Genomic DNA, 20,005 nt, shown 5'->3' on the forward strand with positions numbered 1-20,005 from the left:
TGATTGATGAGAAAGATGCGCATAGCTCGGGAGATACTGGAGAGAGGATTTTTGGTCAAGTTTGGTCCAGGTCTTTTAGGCTGCACTCCTATCCATTGTCTTGACACCTCCAGGAGAATCTGCAGATGAAGAAAACATATAACAAAAGAAGTCACAGATGTCTTATTTCTGTGTAAGACATCTTGCTCATGGATCACAATTACTAACTGGGAAATAGTGCTTTTCCAAGTTGCAGAGATATTTTAGAACAAAGAGGAAAATGTAAAAAGAAGAGGACCTATTTCAGTTTTTTAAATATATGTACACATATATTAGTATGCGCTTAACTAGGGTGCTTCTATCAGTTTGTGAACTCAAAGGAACAAATGTGCTTACTTTATCCACTCAAATGTGGCCCAGATATCAAGCATTCCCACGCTACATGAGATTTTTCCCCCTCATATTTTTTTGGAATGTTACTTTTTTATAGCACTATCAGTCCCAATGGGGAATCTTTTTATTCCCAGTTCATGACAGCACTCATTGTACAGGAAGCACTTCACACAGCATCACAAGTATGAAACTATAAACGAATTCTGCTGCTCCAACATTTATTTCTCGGTGTATTTTTACACTACTTTGATTGAGCATGCTAAATAAATAAGTACGCAGCATAAATTCCGGTTGAGTCGAAGAGCATTTGAAACTTTGTTTTTGTTTATATATACTACTTTGTGGAATAAACAAATACACAGCTGAAATGATGTGCTGCCTCATATGATAGTCAGTCTTTTGCATTAATTCATACATATTTTTTTCTTCTGTTGGTTTTTTACTATTTATTTTGGGGTTCAATTTAAATGAAACTATCTTTAAACATTCAATGAAAGGAAGGAAAGCATTATTGGTTGTTTTCTTTTGTCTTTTTATACGTAACCTTTCTGTTTCAGAATTGTAAGGTGAAGGCCAACAGATTTTCTTTCACAAGTGGAGCATTACAGCTTTCACTATGATGCTATACTTAATATTGCAAGATACATTTAGTAGAAACTGCAGCCCAACATAGAGTGTATCTAAAAATCTATTTTTGTTGAAACATTAATATGATCGAGTGATGAAATAAAAGCAAATGTGTTGTTGGCTTGAAATTATGTTTGGTCTATTTTTTTCTTCATCCACAAATTCATCCATTTGAAAAAATAAGGATAGTCCAAATTGTGGGTTTTGATTGAGAAATTTAAAAGGATTAATCTACAATTGTTTTGTTTTTTTTCCGCTGGAAAAAAATGTGATTTATTTATAGGTAAGTGCTAAAATACAACCGTAATTTCATTGATAAAACAAACCGTGTGAATCAAAATGTATCTAGTTTGAGAAAAAAATTAGGTCCATGTTCAGTTCAATGTTCATGTTCAATGAGATCAAGATCAAAATTCTGAATCAGTCCTGGACTTTCCATGTCTTAATTCTCACTAAGAGATATTCATTGATATGCTTAGGGTCACTATCCATGTTGATTTGTTTGTAGACAGAGTGACATTTTTCTCAAGAACCGTGTGACAAACAGCAGAATTCATGTTGGAGTCAAAGCATTCCAAAAACATCACCCTTTCACATTCATGCTTCACATTTTGAAGGATATTTTTGTTTTTTTTCCTCAAATGCATTTATTGGCTTTTCTCTGGTGTTGTACAAAATATCATTTTGGCCTTATCTCCCAAAAGAGTTTTACTTCAGAAGTTCTGGTCTTTAGCTGAATTATGTATGGGCCATTAAGAGAAAAGTTTTCATCCTTGCACACCTCCATAGGAGTAAAACCTATGCAGTGTTTTTCTGGTGAATCTCCACAGTTGCAAAGTCCTCCTGTAGGTTCTGCAATAACACTTCAGATATTTTCGGAGATCGGAAATCATCTAGTGATGAACTTGTTTGAAAAGAAAAACCTGGTTATGTCAGCAGTTGTTTGGAATGTGTATACAATTCCTCAATTGCAATCCAAATTTCAATTGAAGACTAATAATGTTTTATTATTTATCCACGTATTTCATACATCATTGAAAGATTTAAATAATTATGCCTGCTTTTATTAAACATTTGTGTAAAATGTTTAATAATCACATTTAGGGATATTTATATAATCGCTTATGGTTTTTTTTTAGTGTAACACCTTTTGACCATAGATTATTCAACAGTGACATGGACTTCCACCATTTCACCACTAGATGTCACCAAATGCCCGTCAAATAGAACCATTGGTACCCTGTCCTGTCACGTTTTTAAATTACATCTTACTTTAAATTTGTAACCATTTCACAAAACTTAAAAAAAAAAAATAAATAACGTTATGTTTTAAAATAATATTTTTGCATTTCTAACCCTTCGTATTTAAAATATAAATAAAAAATATGCCGCCTGTTGAACACGCGGTCTACAAAATGTAATAGTCTGATAGTAGCTCGTTAAGATGTATTTTCTTTACTTTACATTTAGAAATCATTTTCATAGTTGTTCTCTGGATGTAATGTTTGACTCAGTCGCCAAAGAACGGAAAACGTGTCTTTAAAACAAGACGCGGAGGTTTTATTATCTAGTTTGGTGTAGTAAAGTTGGATAAATGGAAGAAAGAGAGAAAATGTAAGGCGTTAGAAAGGGATGCACGGGAGGATGGATGGAGCCAGGATGTGGCATGTGTGCATGACGTCGTTTCTCCATGTACCGTGCGCCATTTTGGAAGAAAAAAAAATCACGGATAATTTCCGTGGTCTTGACAGATCTGGACCCGAGTCTTCTCACTGATTGTGGATGTTATCCGTTTCCCGGAGCGAGCGAGCCGCGTTGGGTTGATCGGGTATCGGAAGCTGTGTGCAACAAAAGCTGCTAAATGAAGCAATGGCGGGTAAGCTACTTTTGAAGGGAGGAAAAAGGATCCACCTCTCTCTCGGTGTGGCCTGAATCTGAACCAACGTTAGCGCTAGCGAGCTAAGTTGTCAAACTGTGTCCCTGTCAGGTCATCTCATCACCAGTTGTAAAACTAAAAGAAGGAGATAGTCTAACCCAAACTAACGCCATCGTTCTTTTCACAGGAGTTGCAGGAGGAAATGATTTCCAGTGGTGTTTCTCCCAAGTGAAAGGAGCGATAGATGAAGATGTTGCGGAAGGTATGTAGCTAGCGTTAGCTCGGCAGCTAAGCTAAAGCTGCTACTCGGATGCCGTGAGGATGGCGCCCTGTGGGCTTGAAAGGAAATTCTCGACACGTAGCCACAGATGCAAGCATGATTTATTTTAAAAGTCAGTTCTCCCGTTTTGTGTGACTGTGGTTGTGGGAACGCCCTTACCCTGTGAATTGCTGTTTTCGCTAACTAGCTGTAAGCTAGGTGGGAGCTAAATGTCAGTGTGCTGCTGGCGTGACATCATGGCTTGTTTTCATTCATACATTAAGAGTCGCTGTGCGTATTTAGCTGTCAGTCGCTGAAATATGGCCCGTCCTTCCCTTTTTCGGTACATGTCTGCACTGCCTGTACCTGAAGTGTACTTCCTCATTGTCAGTAGAATGACATTTCAGGTATTCACTAGCAACGAGGCAACACTGTTACTCCCTCAGAGACACCCTCTTTATACATATTTAGTCATTCAGGGAAATGCTATTTTAAAAGCTAAACAAATTTCTAATGGAGCCTTTTGGCATTGTATGAGTAATGGAACATTTTTAAACTACAAATCATCTAATTGTCTTCTGCTTTTCTGAATTTTTTCATTGATGTCGAAGTTGGCCTTTGATCTTGCTGCAGGGTTAAAGGGCTATTTCATCACATTTTTGACATCTGGCATTATTAAAAGAATATTAAGCTAGACGTTTTAGCTAAATTTGTGTATGTCATGAGATTTGTTTGTCAAAACCAAATATTTTATCTGAAAGGGTAGCAACTTTCAAGTGTTGAAATCATGTGTGTGTTAAAAATGAGTACTGCTACAGCAGCTTTAAAAGCTGAAATTCTGTGGTAACTTATGTTTCTCAATTTATACAGAAGTTTGCTTAAGGTTGTGACCAAAAGCAAACAGCAATGTTTATTTAAAAAATTATTTATGATTGGCATATAGCGTTTAAGCAGTTAAACAAATGTCAAAATTACTGGCAAAATAAAACGCATTCAGATTTGCTGTAATGAAAACATTTGTGGTTATTTACAATATTTGATCAACTTTTAGCATTTTTAATGGTCACTAAATATTAGTTAATTGCTATTAAATAGTCCTTTTTTTATTCAGCCTACAGGTGACATCTGTTAGCGAATTATGTTTACACCATTGTAAAATGGTGGAAAAGCAACACAAAAAAAAAATCCTGCTTTATGAAAAAGATGCATTCTTGTTCAAATGAAACACTGTTGCATCCTGAAATAAAGTATTTCTAATTTTGGTTGGAATCTCTGGACCTCGCACAGGCTGATTTATTTTAGCTGATGTATCAAATCAGTTTATTTTTTTGTTAGTTTCGGGATACGTATGAATTCTGCTTGTACTTAATTATCATAAGACTAAATCTTTGAAAATAAGCTCAATATCATGTCACATACAGAAATAGTAACTTATATTCAACAAGTAACAATTGCTATTTTGTGTAGGTTACACACAGTTGTCTTTTGTTCATTTTCAAAACAAGAATCTACAATAGCAAATAAAATGTCCTTTTTATGGGACAGTGCAGCCAAGACTAGCATATTCAAAAGTTAATCCACTGGAGCACCAACAGCAACTGCGGACTTTATAATAAATAAATAACACTCAAAAGTTTCTTAAATGTAAACGGGGAGTAATCCACGTTCCTTTAAAAAAAATGTGTGTTGCTAATCTTGGGTCAGTCCTAGGTATGAAAGAAAATGCTTGAAAACTGCCACTTTTCTAAATTTAGACAAACTAAAGTTTTATTGACCATAATCATAGATCAAGGTAATCCTGCACAGATTTGACAGAGTTAAAATTTGCAGATTTTGAGGTAGAATCGATCAAGGGCAATCCTGATCCAAAAAAACCAGTAAAATATTGAATCACAGAAATCCAGTGTGCAACCTTTGACTCCCAGGTCCATAGATCTTATTTCTAACTTACTTCTTTGCTTATTGCTGTTGACATGCATAAAAGGGACCTTTAAATATGTATCAATCAAGCTTTTGTAGGCTGTAGCTGATTGCCTATTTTGTTTATTTTCTGACCTGCCAATCAGGTTATTTTTTTCCCCCTTATATTTTAAAAGTAAAATTGTGCTGCAGGTTCTTTACTAAAGGTTTCAGTTTTAAAATGTAACAAAACCAGTTAAAGCTATTGCTAAACTATTCCCGTAAAAAAAAAAAATCAAAGTTAACGTTTCTTAGTTATTTTTGTGTTTTTTCATATATTAAAATGAAGAAGTTGATCAAAGTAGTTGCTGCTGGTGGATTCTTTTAGACTGAAATTTTTTATAGTTCTTAAGTTTTGATGCACATAAATAAAATGTTCACGCCAATCAAGGAAAAAAAATGTCTGATCCGAATTCTGGCCAATATATTGGTGATGCTCCAGCAAGTATAATGGTCAATGTACAGATACACTGAAATACAAAAATGTAGATGTTAGGCCAGCAAGTAGACAGCATAAACCAAAAGATTATTTTATTTATTTATTTATTTTTTTATCATCAGGTCAACACTTGCTGTCTCCAAGAAATCTGCTGCTGTGTTTCACATCAGTATTGTTCTTCCTCCTCAAGATGATACTTTTGAAATGCTCCAGAGAGCCGCATAGTGCTATAGCAACCTCACGCTCAATTTCACACCTCTTGATGACATTTGAAATCATTTTAGATTTATGTAACTGTGGATGTGAGACGTCAGAATAATTTTTGCGAGATCTTAAAATTAGCTGTCATGCAGATATTAAATTTAGTCAAAAAGACAACGTTGGGTGAAGTGGCAGTCACTCAATATGTGTGTTTTGTTTTTTTTTTGTTTGTTTTTTCAGCTGACATAATCTCAACTGTTGAGTTCAACTATTCTGGAGATTTACTTGCAACTGGAGACAAGGGAGGGCGAGTAGTGATATTTCAACATGAACAAGAGGTAAGATTTATTCAGTATAGTAAGGGATGATTTACAATGCCCCCCCTCTTCTCCCCCCCCCTCCTCTGTTGCAGTGAAAGGATTTAAACCTGGTGACTCATGTTGGGTTTTTTTTTTGTGCTCTTATTTGTTGTTCTCCTCAGTCTAAGAATCGTCCACATCTGCGTGGGGAATACAACGTCTATAGCACTTTTCAGAGTCATGAGCCAGAATTTGACTATTTGAAAAGTTTAGAAATTGAGGAAAAAATTAATAAAATAAGATGGCTACCCCAACAAAATGCTGCTCACTTTCTACTTTCAACAAACGGTGAGAGGCCTCGACTTGGTTTTAGACTCTATGCTCACACATGGTTTTGAAAACTGACGACGTCTTTAACTTCTGGCAGATAAAACTATCAAATTGTGGAAAATAAGCGAAAGAGATAAACGGGCAGAGGGTTACAACCTAAAAGATGAAGATGGGCGACTCAGAGATCCTTTTAGAATCACCTCTTTACGGGTATGTGCAACCGCAGTTCAAACCTGCCTCGTTAGTTTTTGCTTGTGATGAGTTCTAAAACTTTTAAAATCGATAACAAGTGATTGTTCTGCGTTTTCTTTTAGGTACCAGTTCTGATGCCAATGGATCTCATGGTAGAAGCAAGCCCACGGAGGATCTTTGCAAATGCGCACACCTATCACATTAATTCCATTTCTGTAAATAGTGACCATGAAACTTACCTCTCTGCAGATGACCTAAGAATAAATCTATGGCACTTGGAAATCACAGACAGAAGTTTTAGTATCCTTTTCTCGATCATATGTATCAAATATCAAACGCATGCCTCGTAGTTTGGAGTCTGTGTCCTACTGGAGGGGAAGGCGGTTTGTTCCTTTAACACTGCTCTCCCAGATATTGTAGACATCAAGCCCGCCAATATGGAAGAACTGACAGAAGTAATCACAGCTGCTGAGTGCCATCCACACCAATGCAATGTATTTGTGTACAGCAGTAGCAAAGGCACCATCCGCCTGTGTGACATGCGAGCAGCGGCACTCTGCGATAGGCACTCTAAGTGTAAGTTTATGGCTCAATAGAGGATATTAGGATTACCTAAATCCTAATATAACTATCTGTAAATATAGTTTTGGGAACCATTCTTATTTTTCTTTGAATGTGTGTGTGTGTGTATTTTTAGTCTTCGAGGAACCTGAGGATCCAAGCAGCCGATCCTTTTTCTCAGAGATCATCTCCTCCATCTCAGACGTGAAGTTCAGTCACAGCGGACGCTATATGATGACACGTGACTACCTCTCCGTCAAGGTTTGGGACCTCAACATGGAGAACAGGCCAGTGGAGACGTATCAGGTGCGCAGATCTACTTCTGCAGGGGTTTAAAACAACTGTTTTAGGTGCAGCTCTCTGGACGTTGTGCAAATATATAAAATGTAAATCCACTAAGACCGTTAGGACTTATGTCTCTCATTTCAACAATATTGAGTAAGTAATAGTAAATAACCGCCAAATTCAGAGTAATTTTTATGTTTTTCATTCTGATTTTTTTTTTAAAAGAGAAATATATTTGACAGCTCCATTGACATACAAATAATCAAAATAACATTAAGCTAGAAAGGTCTTGAAGAAATCCTGGTGTGTACAGGGACAGCTATGTTATCCCTAAAATGTATTAACTTTGGGCTTTTTAGGCCCTCTGGGAATCTCCAAAAAAAATATCTGACATGCTAACACTAACATGTTCCTATCAATATCTAGACAATGTTTTACTAAAGTTGAGTACTGCGTGCTTGTTATCTAAAATGCTAGTGTAAGCTAACAAGCTATTAGTATGTTGGCTTATGTTAGCTAACCCTGTCTGTTGTGCTAAAAGAAGTATATATGCTGTCTTTGGCTAATATGCTAACAAGTACATGTTAGCCTCTTTCAGCTTTGCTCATTAAATTTTCTATGCTGTCTTGAGCTACAATACATCAAAATGTTGCCTAACATAAGTTGTACTTACTATGAAAGTCATGTGTGAATGCTATATTTTGCTACAATAACATTAGCATACAATGGAACACTATCAGGTGCCATTGGTGCCCACGTCCAATCCTTGAGAGTTAACATTCTGCAACTTTTGGATGCACACTTAAATCAAATGCCTAAATTCCCTCATCAGATTCAGGTGTGTTGAACAGATGCATCTGAAAGCTGCAGGACAAGTAGCTCTTGAGGTCTGGGCTCAATTATTCCTGCTTGACAACATGCAATTCACTGCTCTCCATTTATTGCTTTTGCAGAGAATGATTGTTTAAAAATAACATGGGCTGTAAATTCATAACAAGTTTTGTGTGACTACTTTAAGGTTCTAAAAGCAATTGTATTTTTCAAGTCAAGTATTCATGTTTATTAAAATGTTTTGTTTCAGGTCCATGAATACCTTCGCAGTAAGCTCTGCTCCTTGTATGAAAACGACTGCATCTTTGACAAGTTTGAGTGCTGCTGGAATGGCAGTGACAGGTAAACAAACGTCCTCCCTGTTGCAAGCAGTTATTGTTCCCCTGCTGCCGCTTTAGATCTTTCAGCATCATCGATCCATGAGTCGCTTTTCTTTTTTTCCCTCCTTTCTTTTTATGGCAAGACAATCAATGCAGGTAATTTGTTTTTACTTCCTCCACCAGTGCCATCATGACCGGCTCCTACAACAACTTCTTCCGAATGTTTGACCGCAACACCAGGCGGGACATTACACTGGAGGCGTCCCGGGAGAGCAGCAAACCACGGGCTACGCTCAAACCCCGCAAAGTGTCCACCGGCGGCAAGAGGAAGAAGGACGAGATCAGCGTGGACAGCCTGGACTTCAACAAGAAGATCCTCCACACTGCCTGGCACCCCAAAGATAACGTGATAGCTGTGGCAGCCACCAACAACTTGTACATTTTCCAGGACAAAATCAACTAAAAACAACAAAAAAAAATATTTGGGGCTCCAGAGGATAGGGCTTTTACCATACCTGTGTAGTTAAGCCTACTACTTGTCTATCTGTATAAGAAGAAACAGCCTTGTTGTTCCTCCTGGTGAAGAAATTGAAAGCACGTGTCTACTTTTTTTTGCCACAGGAGGTTGATCCATAGGCCTGTTTTATTTTCGAGTCTGAGCTTAGGTTGTTCTTTGCCTTTGGCACCAGGGCAATCAGCACGCCCCTCCCCTGACCCAGAAAGCCCAATTCGGGTCTAATTGATGGAATGGCACTTCCTAGAGGTCAAACCCTTGAACATTGCTATTTGTGTTGACATTTTAAGCCTTCATTTCACGATTTAACGACAGAACTCTCGGAAGTCCTTAAAAATGACGTCTTGTTAAGGTTGTATTCATCTTTCAGAGATTTTTGGGCCCTGAGAAGCTCGGGTGAATAGGCCAGTAGGCCTAACTGTAACATTCCCCCATTGGTCTCGTATGCAGGCCAAATTACTGCTGGAAAAAGGCCCATGAATTTGAAAAGTGGACTTGTTTCATTTCCTCCCTTGCCCTCCCCCGTTCTCTTCTTTTTATCCCCCAGTCAATACAGCAACATAAAATTCACTGACTGTATCTACTCAAGTACACCTTGTCATCGACATAATAAAAGAAACTAAAACTACAGATGTGTTTTTAAATTTAGAAGTAAGGTATTAAAACATGTTTATTGCTTTGCATGTTTTTATGTTGTAGAGAGGTGGAGAAATGTCCAGTCACGCCACTGTTTTTTTCTTCTTTCGTTTTTTTTTTTCTCGAGCAGATCCACGGCAAACTCGTCGAGGAAAAAACTATTTGGGGCAATCCGTTTGGAAATTACTGTCAGAAGATGTCTGCGTGAAGATAATAAAGTCCTACTTTTTGACACTGTTTTTAGGATGCAGACTGGAAACTGAACGGCACAAAATAGAGTCCAGGACAAAGGGAATCTGCAGCCTTAATACCTACTTCAACCAGTGACAGCTACAAGTTGTGTCCCCGAGCGTTATACGAACCTCATGTGCATTATTTGTAAATCCTATTTTATAGAGTTTTGTCCTCATACACTGCTGCTACACGTGGCTGTCTATGGAAAAACATAAAGGAGGAAAATTGCACACCATACATACAGTATATGTGATAGAGTGCCTCCGAATCTTGTAATAAGTAGGAAACAGAGACAGGCCTCATACATGTGCCCTTTTTTTTTTTTTTTCCTTTTTTTTTTTTCTCCATTTGATTAGGGATGCCACCCAGATCTGAACCACATACTGCAAACGTGGATCTTTGTAGTTGTGAATGCAGACATGAAGGTTGACTACACAAAACGTATACTGATGACGTTACACATAATAATGCATTGTCTTTGTCCATTGATTCCTAACATGGTGGCAATGTATTCACTTGTTTATTATTTTGACCAAAGTTCAATAAAATTTTAATTGTGTTCATCTGCATGTTTTCCTTTTCTTTTTATTATGCGTGATAAAGAGTTGTTTTGGCACATTGATGTTTAATACAAACCTCCACACTACGTGGGTCCAAGCGTCGCACAATTCAATAGATCCTAACACTTACATTTAAAAGCAAACGTAACATTAAATATGTAATAAATGGAGTACTGATAAAACACATAGCTGTATTTTACTTTCCAAAAAACATGATCAGTAATTATTTTAAACAAGTTCTGGACCATTAAGAGTCAGTGATGTGGGTCACTACTGGTCATTGGATTAAAGTTTTGTATCCAAGCACATGTGAGAAAGTTTAGTGGTAGGAAAAATGTAACTGACCTTTAGAGAATTGTGAATCAAAGCCTATTAAGGAATTTGGAGATTTACAATTTGCTAACTACACCTGGAGTCAGGGATTGAAGAAACTTCATACACAGACCCATGTAGAAGTTGGACTGAAATGGTCACATTTCCTGTGTGAGTCCAAACCTGAACTAATATTTCACGGTGCACTGCAAACCAAAATCTATCAAACAGATATGGTTTTGTCATATAACTTGTGTAACATTTAATGATCTGTATGTTAGATTATTGGGAATAACAAATACACTTGCTGATTTATTTATCAAATGTACTTTCAATTTCCTAAAAATTCTATCATATTTTATTATTACACTTAGCTGTTTCTGATCACCAACACTAACAATTTTCCTATTAATGTTTGGTCACAAGGCTGATCTAAAAAGAAGAGCAAATTCAGAACATCATAATAAATTAAATCTGATTTTAATTAAATCAAAAAAAGTGATCTACATATATATCATATATATTTGTCCCATAGCATGCATGTGTAAGGAGCAGTAAGCAGCAAAACGATCATCTCAGTTAACAGCGAACACATCATGGACAGGGAGATTGGTTGTGGTGCATTCAACAACACAGCAGTGAGAGATCATTGGGTCTTCATGCTGGTGTGGGGCAATCAGTCAGAATCACAAGTCACTTGGTACAGGTCCCAATTTAAGGCATGCCAAGCTGGTCGTAACGCGGTGTCCCTAAACGCATCAGCAGCTTGCTCAGTAGGTGTTGTGGGAAGTTAGTCGCTTCCCAATAAATATCCTGAAAACAAAGAAACATTTGTATGGTGAAGTAGTCCTTTACAAATGAATGAATTCAAATATTACAGGTGCATCTAAAAATACAGAATATATTCCAAAAGTTTATTTATTTCAATATGTCAAAAAAATGAAACTGATATAGGTTCATTTTTTGTTCATTTTGATGATTTTGACTTACAGTTAGTAAAATGCCAAAATGGAACAAAAAACAAATGTTTTCACTGAAGAGACAAAAAACATAAAAATTCAAAAACAGAAATGTTAACCCCACTGATACATATGGCCATAAACTGCACAGGACAGTGCATGCACTAGTACTTGAACCTGGGAGATTTCACAACCTCCTGAAGGAAGCCATTACCACTCTGGCTTTTGCACCAATTCCTACTAGACTTTTTCCTTCCACTCAACTTCCTAATAAAATGTTTGGATGGAGCACTTTTAAAAATGATCTTTAATGGCTTACTCTTCTTGTTGGGTGTGTAAGTAACTGCTGGACAACTATCAAGACAGCAGTCTTTTCAGGACTGTGTAAGCCATACCACAACATTTTCCTGAGAAAAGTAATTTTCTTTCCATCGAATTTAACAGAAATAATATTTGAAATACGCTACGCCAGGTCTAATAAATTTATAGGATATATGAGCTGAGCTTTTTGAATTCCATTTGTGAAATTCATTAACCTATCAGTAATATTAAAATTTATTGAGATGCACCTGTGTGCTGCGTAAAAATTAATGAGACTCCACAACATTCCCAGAGTCAGAATATAAATCCTACCGCTTACCCCAAGCCAAGAGCGAGAATGTGAGAAATGATTAACGAGGGAAGGAATATCTTCAGAAAGTCAGCGGAGAGGATGCCGCCCTTCTTCATGACACTGGTGTTCCGTATGCTGAGCGAGGTCGAGCGCTTGGGGTACTTCAGCAGGAACTCCCTGCAGAGCAGCACATTAATATTTCAGTCTTTTGCATAGATTAAAGATCAGCTATTTCTGGTTTAATGTCATGCGAACGCCCGTGCTCACACAGATACCCCCGTGAAGTCAGCCAATCACAAATACGACAGTATGAGGAAAATATAAGCAATCTAATTCAGGTTAGAGCCCTGAGTGTTTGTAGTTAAAACTACACTAGAACTATATGGTTGACTGAAGTGACTTCATTTAAAACTGAAAAGTAACTATTACGCTAGCTGCTAATATAGTGTTTATTACAGTTATGGCAATGCTTTTCATGGTATCGGTTTATGGCTATTGCTCAGTCACCTTTCCTTGGAATCTCAAAGGGTTTTGAATAGTAGGAATAGTGTGACAGTAGATGTAAGTGTTTTTGAAACTTTTCAAACCTTTGTATATCTTGATAACAGCAACCAGTCTACACACCTCAGTGAACAGCAGCGCCCTAGTCAGTGTTTTTCAAGCCTGCTCCTCAAGGCACACCACCCCCATTTTTAAATGTTTACCTGCCTCAACACACCTGATTTCTATTGATGGCCGATTGCCAGACTTTTGTTGATTGAGGTATGTCAAAGCAGAGCAGTGTGCCCTGAGGGCAAGAGTTGGGAAACACTGCCCTAAACGTTCAAACTTTTGTGTTTAAAAAAAAGCTCTTTACTTTGGCGGACTGTTCTCGGGCCGACTGGACCAGTCCCATATCCAGTCAGCATTTTTCTTCATAAGACTCTCCACTTCACGTCTTCTCTCTTGAAAGTCTTCATCTGACTGGAAAAGTAGACAGCAATGACAACCGTCTGTGATTTAAAATGATACATGAGCAACAGATGGTTTTCAGGGTGTACAATGGCTTTGAAGTCCAAGATTAGCGTAAGTAATATTAAGTCCGATTCACTTGCACAAACTAAGCCTGAATGCACAAATGAGAACCTCCCTCTACAGGAATGCTAGAGTTATAAGGACATATTTTCTTGTTCCTGCTTTGACATGTCAAATATAGTGCTGCTACAGTCTTGTAAATGTATACCACGTTATAGTACACAGCTTGAACATTTTGCTACATTATAACCACAGAAATCGGTTTTATTATAGACCATCATGTGAGAATGGAAAGAGTATGTATGGCACAACTGTAAACCTAAGTTAACATGACCATCCACTTATACCAGCAGGCTGAGCAAGAAGCGCATTAATCAGAGGGACAGCCAAGAGGCTCATGGTAACTCTGGAAGACTTGCACACATTCATAGCTGGGAGAATATATTGATAACTGTTAGTCATCCACATCACAAATCTGACTTTTATTTAAATAAAGAACAGCGAGTCTGCGTTTGCAGGGAGAAAACCATTAGAAGAGTTGTTTAAACTTCACCACCAGCGATGTAAGGGACACAACGAACACGTGAAAAAAGGAGTTCTGGTCAGATGAGACCAAATTTAAAGTTGTTGACCTACAAGCAAAACGATGTGCACTGTGGAAAACTAACTCAACAACCTCCCTTGAACGCACCATCGCCAAGTGAAGCATGGTAGAGTCAACAGCCGCTGTGGTGATATGGAAAGATGGATGGAGTTAAATACAGGGTAGGCGTGGAAGTTAAAGGCTTTAAAAGCCTTGAAACTGGAGTAGCTGTCTCAACCTATCTGACTTAGGTTGAGCTATTTTGTAAACACAAATGGACAAAAATCCCAGGCCGTAGACTTGCAAAGCCGACAGTCACATTCCACAGAAGACTTCCAACTGCAATTGCAGCACAAGGTGGTTCTAAAAACTATTTTTCAGTTGAATGTGAAAAAAGATCAGGGAATGTACAAAAACTAAGTAGTTCCAACATATTCTACCTGAGAGCTGTTTCCCTCTGAGCCTCTCCACAGAAGAAGGGGAGTCTGTGATCTGAGTGGGCTGTTGCGGAGAAGAAAATACATAACAGAGATGTGAACACACACGCAACAACAGCTTATTGGGTAATAGGTGTTGCACAACCAACGTTGAAAGAGCAACCCTGATTCTTCTTCCTCATTTTTTATTTTGCAGACCAACCTGTTGCACTGGGAACTTCCTTTGGAGCTGCTCCTGCCTGACTCGTGTTGCGCTTCTAGGAGCATTTTCTCCACGTCCCCCTCCTGACTGGACGTGGGAATGTGCTCCTGACTTCCTCGATGACTGGCACCTTGGGAGCCAGTTCCACTGAAATGCAGCTCTATCCAGGAACCTTAGAATAAACAATGTCTACACATGAATGCTCGTTATTATCAATTTGTTTACAGGCGTATTGGTTACAACTGCAACGAAGGGTAAAGGGCACAGCAGCGCAACAAACAATTCACACGCTGAGGAGGGAAACGCCATTAAATATAGAGACAACAACGCGTTTCTAATGTTTTATATATCATTAGATTTAAATACTTTACCTTGCAAACTCTCGTCAGATGAAGCGTCCTTTTGAAGCGACATTTGCGCTGTGCCGTGTGACGAATTTTAATCGCAAACACAGCTTTAAAGGCCTGAATGTAGGTGAAATGGTGGCGAAATGTCCCTGACCAGCTGGAGTCTCAACTAGCACAATAACAGTGACGCAATATTTTGTTTATCCGAACTGGGATTGGCAGCTACCACAAAGGAGGGCACGTATAAAACGCACACCAAGTTCCAGTATGACAACAGAGACAGTGCGCATGCGCAGAGTCACATCTACGTCTTCTGAATACCCTTTCAGTTAAGTTTAAAGCATCACGGATGCATATTAAGATCTGGTAAATTATCACTGTAGCAATATATATTTTTTAAAAAAACTTAGCTCATGTCAAGTTTATTTCTTTGTGCAGGTTTGTTGAAATATTGCAGTTCCACTCAGCCGTCTGAAGATGGCAGCAATGACTCATCACTGTCGTGTCCTTCAGAGTAGCAGCCGCACTGGCACTTTCCAAGCTGTGTCACTACATATTTTTTGAGGTCAAGTATTGATAAACATTTGAGAGGGGTAGGAGGGTGGAAGAGGGTGTAAAATTTAAACAATTGTTATAGCAAAGTTAGTTGTTAATTAAATATTAATTATTAGAGGTTATTCTTTAATGTCTTCGTTATTGTCTTAACTTTTGGGCGGCGGCAGGGGCTGTAAATAAGACTGGAAAAATCTAAGTTTTAGGTCCAGAGCTGCTAGAAGAACCCCCCAAAATACTGCAGAAGCAGCTGCCATTCAAAAGCAGTTTTACGCAGCGCTGACTCAGAATACTTATGCACATTAATTTGCATCATTTTCTCAAGGCTTTAAAATTATTTGCTACTTTGTGTTGTTTGAACACATGGTTTCTTAATATAACACTTTGAAGTTTGTTGTAACATAACAACATGTGGGAAAAAAGGGGTCTGAATACTTTTGCCAAGCAATTGGCAAATCAGTTAAGTTTTAACTTTGATAGACCTATTAATCAAAGTGAATTAAAGTTTTCAGACTCACAATGAAAAACATTACCTGTCATACCTCTTCATGTATGCTCCAATGTGGAAAGGTAAAATACAGATTCATTGTTCATTAGTTCTTCATCGGGCAAGCCCAATTTTGAATCTGGCAAATGTAATTATTTTAGCTCCCATGGAGATAAGCATGACTGATTATCCTGAAAAAAATTTAATTATTTCTACAATAGAGAGAGCTTCTTATTATTCTGTGATGTGGGTTCCTTTTCCACACAGGAATAGATTTATTTAGGCAGAGAGAAGTGTTAAGACTATTTTAAATTAATTTTGTAAATGCAACAAAAATAAAAGGTTGCGATTAACATCATACAGGACATTTTGACTTTTGCGAGCTATTTGGAGCAATGTAAGTATTGATATTATTTTTGAATAAGACAATTGCCAAATATTGAAGAAGTCATTCTTCTTGTAGGTGAATGGTGAAAACAAATAAAATGAGGAGTAAATGGTCGAAATTAAGGAAAACCACTTTTTGTTTTGTATCTGTACGACTGAGAATGTGATAATTAAAAAAAGTAATGCATTTATTTTTCCTTTGGATGTTTTCAGCAGAACCTTAATTTATGGCCAACCATTTAACATTTAATTACCAAAGTCCCTGAAAGATTTAGACAGCTAATTCAAAGTCTGCTAAATACCAATTATTTGAGATATGGTCACTTTACCCCAAACTTTACCTACCATAATAACCTGAAATAATTTTAGTGCTTTATTTCCAGCTTCAAGAGAAACATATTAAATGATTAATCCAAAGAAACAACAAAGAAAATCATAGAAAGATAGATTTATCTTTCTATGATTGATTATAATCAATCAAATTAATAATTAAAATATTATGTTATCAAAAAGTCTGAACCTTGTTTAGAAATGTCTCCCTCAGTCTTCGCAATATTTTTTATTTTATGGGCTAAAAGATCATTGAATATTAATGCCAACTGATTTGCATGTTGCAGTTATTATGATACATCTTTACATCACTTAATAAAATGCCATTAGGTATGATTCAATACCAGCTTGGTAGGTTTACTTTGTTCTCTGAAAGTCTTTTAAGATGAAATAAAGTAAAGTTGACACCTTTACCGAAGCTGTCAGAGCTTGTTTAAACACCTCTGTATTCAGCTAAGTCTTTGTGTGTCTAGGTGTGCTGTAGATGACATCTCATCAATAGAATTTTTATTCAACACTTGACTGGTGAGAATAGATATAGTTCACTAAAAGAAAATAGAAATTGATACTTATGTTGTCTATGTATGTCGGATGCTGGCATTGCCCAAGGGCATGTGCATGTATGGGAGGATGTTGTGAGCAAAACACCAGGAGAAAACAGAGTGGAGATGATAATATTAGGAGGACAGATATAACAGGATAGCAAACTTGTCAATAAATTTGCACCAGGTAAGATCATGGATTATACTAATATGTTAGCAATCCTTTTCTGTTTAACTTCCAGATTTGGTTGGATTTTGTATAGCCCATGCTTAATCCTAGTCTGTTGACTACATGTTGAGTCAGTGAATATTTTAATAAAGTGTCTACTGGTTAGAACTGTGCTAGCATTGCACATATCAAGTTTCATTTTAATTTCAAGGAGTTGAAGTTGCGAGTTTTGCTTTGGACTGAGGCCGTCTTACCCTCACATCCACCACCATGTAGATCATCACCTTTCAGAAAACTTGCTCCATTTTCTCCTCGCTCTTGAGTCATTGAAATGTGTTATGGCTCATAGCATTATAGTAGAATACATTTCCAGCTGCCCAGGAGGTAATTATAATACGTATAAAATGGACACCTTCCTGTGCTTATTCCATTTTATGCTAAATAACTAACCAAGAGTACTCAGCTTGTATAATTTTCTCAAATAACTCCTGCATGCATTATGCAGTTTTACCTTATTTAATCAGCTTTTTCCTACTGAAATTAATGGTATTTGTAGTAGGTAGAATTCTCCTGCAGCTTCATAACATAGGAGTGTAGAGTTTTGTTCATTATTTTGTTTATACAACATGAGGAGGGGATTATGTGGTACTAAGGTTTATTTAAACACATCACCTCTGTGGCCTCTGTAATTTTGCCATTCTTTTCCAAATAAGCACTTTGGGCAGGAAGAAAGGAAGAAGCCATAGCAGTATGAGAACACAAATGTCCTTTTTAAATCTATGTAACAAACTAAAACAAGACTGAAAACCTTCAACTTACCATATTACAGGCTTGTTAAAATGCAGAGATGTTTGATTTCTTATTCCAAGTTCTATGCCTTGGAATAAGGCGTAGAACTTATGCCTTATAAGTTCTATTCTAGCTCTTTTAATTCCCAGTGAGGTCCTCTGGTCCCCGAGGTGTTCTTCTGGAGATCAAGAGTGGCCTCCAGTCAAAGCAGACAAGAAACATTTGGCTGTGGAGTCCTTGAAGATTTAATCAGATTCAGAAAAAATCTCACTGATCCCTGCAGGGAAACTGTTTGGTAAGAACTGCTCAAGATTGTGGAAATATTCAAATTATGCAGAGGTGCAAAAAAATACATGAAAGCACTGGGGTACACTGTCTCCACTGGGCCTGTTAGGGGTTATTGTCAATCAGAAGATGACCTGAGGCGAATTAAGATTTATTTGTGAATTAACAGAGGCCAAGTGCATGGTAAATGAAAAATGTAAAATAATAATAAATAAATTATGCAAATCATGTATTTTTGAGGGGGCTGGGGGTGTGGAGGAGGAGATAGCCAAATCTATATTTTAGAAGTCATACTATGATGTTATGCTGTTTCTTAAAAAAAAAAAAAAAAAACTACTCTTATTTCACAGGTGTCTCACTTCAAACACAATTAAAAACTGGGTTAATTGTTAATTTTATATGCAGCAGTAAACCCTCGGGAATGGAAGAAATATGAAGCATTACAGGGTCTTCCTGCCGCTTGCAGTCCTCTGAGTCAAATTATATTATCTTGTGTCTTTATCATGGAGGAGATCTAATATACCCCAGTGTGCCTGGTGCATTCTGATTAATAAATAATAGATGACTTACCATTAAATTAAAAACAGCCTATTCATCTCATGCTTTTATTTAAACTTGTTAGGGCTTCTAGACAACTCTTGTTTATCTGATGTCTCTCTAACTACTTCTATGAGAGTGTGGCAAACAGAAAAGGCGTATGGGTGATTTCTTCAACACAAATGTTTGATTTATTCTGTCAGGATAGAGATTTGGCATTTTTAATCAAACATTTGCTAAAAAATCCTGATCCAGTTTGTAGAGGCTAGGAGTGTCTTCATTCCACACTGATTACCAATTTGAACCTCTCACAGACTTCTTTCACAACATGAAGATAGTACAACAACAAAAAAATCTGCTCATTAATGCAGTGGGCTGTGGTAATGATATTACTACAGGCAAACTTCAGTATCCAAATTGGCAGTCCAAGTCAGCTCTTGCATTCATGCACCAGAGGAGTCCTCAGAACAGGCTAATCATCCAATCAGAGGTGGGGTCTGACAAGTGTGTGGGCATGTCCGATTGCACAAAGGAAGTAGATTGTGGTGTTGTCTGTAAATCACAGAAGACTATGAAGACCGAAAATGTGGATAACTGATTACAGTATAGAGAAATTTACTGACATAACTAAAATGGTTTTCACATTTGAGGTTGCAAAGGTTTGATCAGTCTATTTTAATACAAACACAATATCTCATTCAGGATTTAATGCAAGAATTACCATCTAAACAATGACTAATAGATGACTGTGTGTTGTTTTCTTTATTGATTTGCTCAGGATCCCCATTAGCTATCGTTGTGCCAATGCCTATTCTTCCTATGGTCAACATAATAAAAACACATTTAATGAGAGTTTGATCCAAATGGGATTGCAAGGACATTTTGAAGGAATAATCAGTATTGGATCGTATTTGACCCATTTTTAGCAAAATGATACAAAGTAGGTTGTTTCTTAGAGTGCAAAA

The 20,005-nt window shown here is 37.2% G+C and overlaps 2 protein-coding genes across 2 annotated transcripts; one reads left to right on the plus strand and one right to left on the minus strand.

The window, feature by feature from the left end:
- Window positions 1-2,622: 2,622 nt before the first annotated feature.
- ppp2r2d (protein phosphatase 2, regulatory subunit B, delta) lies at window positions 2,623-10,498 on the plus strand. Its single transcript, XM_044136501.1, has 10 exons — window positions 2,623-2,875; window positions 3,063-3,137; window positions 5,974-6,071; window positions 6,215-6,380; window positions 6,460-6,572; window positions 6,677-6,854; window positions 6,966-7,130; window positions 7,252-7,421; window positions 8,482-8,573; window positions 8,735-10,498. Exons 1-10 carry the CDS (start codon window positions 2,869-2,871, stop codon window positions 9,012-9,014), a joined length of 1,344 nt encoding a protein of 447 aa, XP_043992436.1. The 5' UTR covers window positions 2,623-2,868; the 3' UTR covers window positions 9,015-10,498.
- Window positions 10,499-11,270: 772 nt separating this feature from the next.
- bnip4 (BCL2 interacting protein 4) lies at window positions 11,271-15,226 on the minus strand. Its single transcript, XM_044136502.1, has 6 exons — window positions 14,987-15,226; window positions 14,616-14,787; window positions 14,417-14,477; window positions 13,236-13,342; window positions 12,407-12,556; window positions 11,271-11,620 (listed from the first exon to the last, which is right to left on the minus strand). The coding sequence occupies exons 1-6, from the start codon at window positions 15,027-15,029 to the stop codon at window positions 11,578-11,580; spliced, it is 576 nt and encodes a 191-aa protein (XP_043992437.1). The 5' UTR covers window positions 15,030-15,226; the 3' UTR covers window positions 11,271-11,577.
- Window positions 15,227-20,005: the final 4,779 nt, after the last annotated feature.

This window comes from Gambusia affinis, linkage group LG13, assembly GCF_019740435.1.
Source record: "Gambusia affinis linkage group LG13, SWU_Gaff_1.0, whole genome shotgun sequence".
Taxonomy (NCBI): domain Eukaryota; kingdom Metazoa; phylum Chordata; class Actinopteri; order Cyprinodontiformes; family Poeciliidae; genus Gambusia; species Gambusia affinis.